This window comes from Buceros rhinoceros, unplaced genomic scaffold (genome assembly GCF_000710305.1).
Source record: "Buceros rhinoceros silvestris isolate BGI_N320 unplaced genomic scaffold, ASM71030v1 scaffold10129, whole genome shotgun sequence".
Classification (NCBI taxonomy): domain Eukaryota; kingdom Metazoa; phylum Chordata; class Aves; order Bucerotiformes; family Bucerotidae; genus Buceros; species Buceros rhinoceros.
The window spans coordinates 6214-6472 of record NW_010432102.1 but is presented as its reverse complement, the minus strand read 5'-3'; the positions used below and the strand labels follow the sequence as shown (position 1 = coordinate 6472).

At 64.9% G+C, this 259-nt stretch overlaps 1 protein-coding gene across 1 annotated transcript in view; it reads left to right on the top strand.

The window, feature by feature from the left end:
- ABCA2 (ATP-binding cassette, sub-family A (ABC1), member 2) overlaps positions 1–259 on the top strand; it is a gene marked incomplete at both ends in the record, with an annotated part of 20426 nt that overhangs the window by 14090 nt on the left and 6077 nt on the right. Inside the window, 1 exon segment of the mRNA XM_010143649.1 lies at positions 3–194. Coding sequence (XP_010141951.1) covers positions 3–194 — 192 coding nt within the window.

The window sequence follows — 259 nt, the reverse complement described above, 5'->3', positions numbered from 1 at the left end:
AGCCCATCAAGTGCACGTGCTCCATGCAGGGTACCGGCTTCTCCTGCCCCAGCGGCGTGGGGGGCCACCCCCCGCAGATGAAGGTGGTGACGGGGGACATCCTGGCAGACATCACAGGGCGCAATGTCTCCGAGTATCTGCTCTACACCTCGGATCGCTTCCGGCTGCACAGGCAAGAGGGGGATCTGCCCTGTGTCACGGAGCCGCAGTGGGGGACTGGGTACTTGGGGCACCTGCCTGGGGCAATGACGGGAGACAA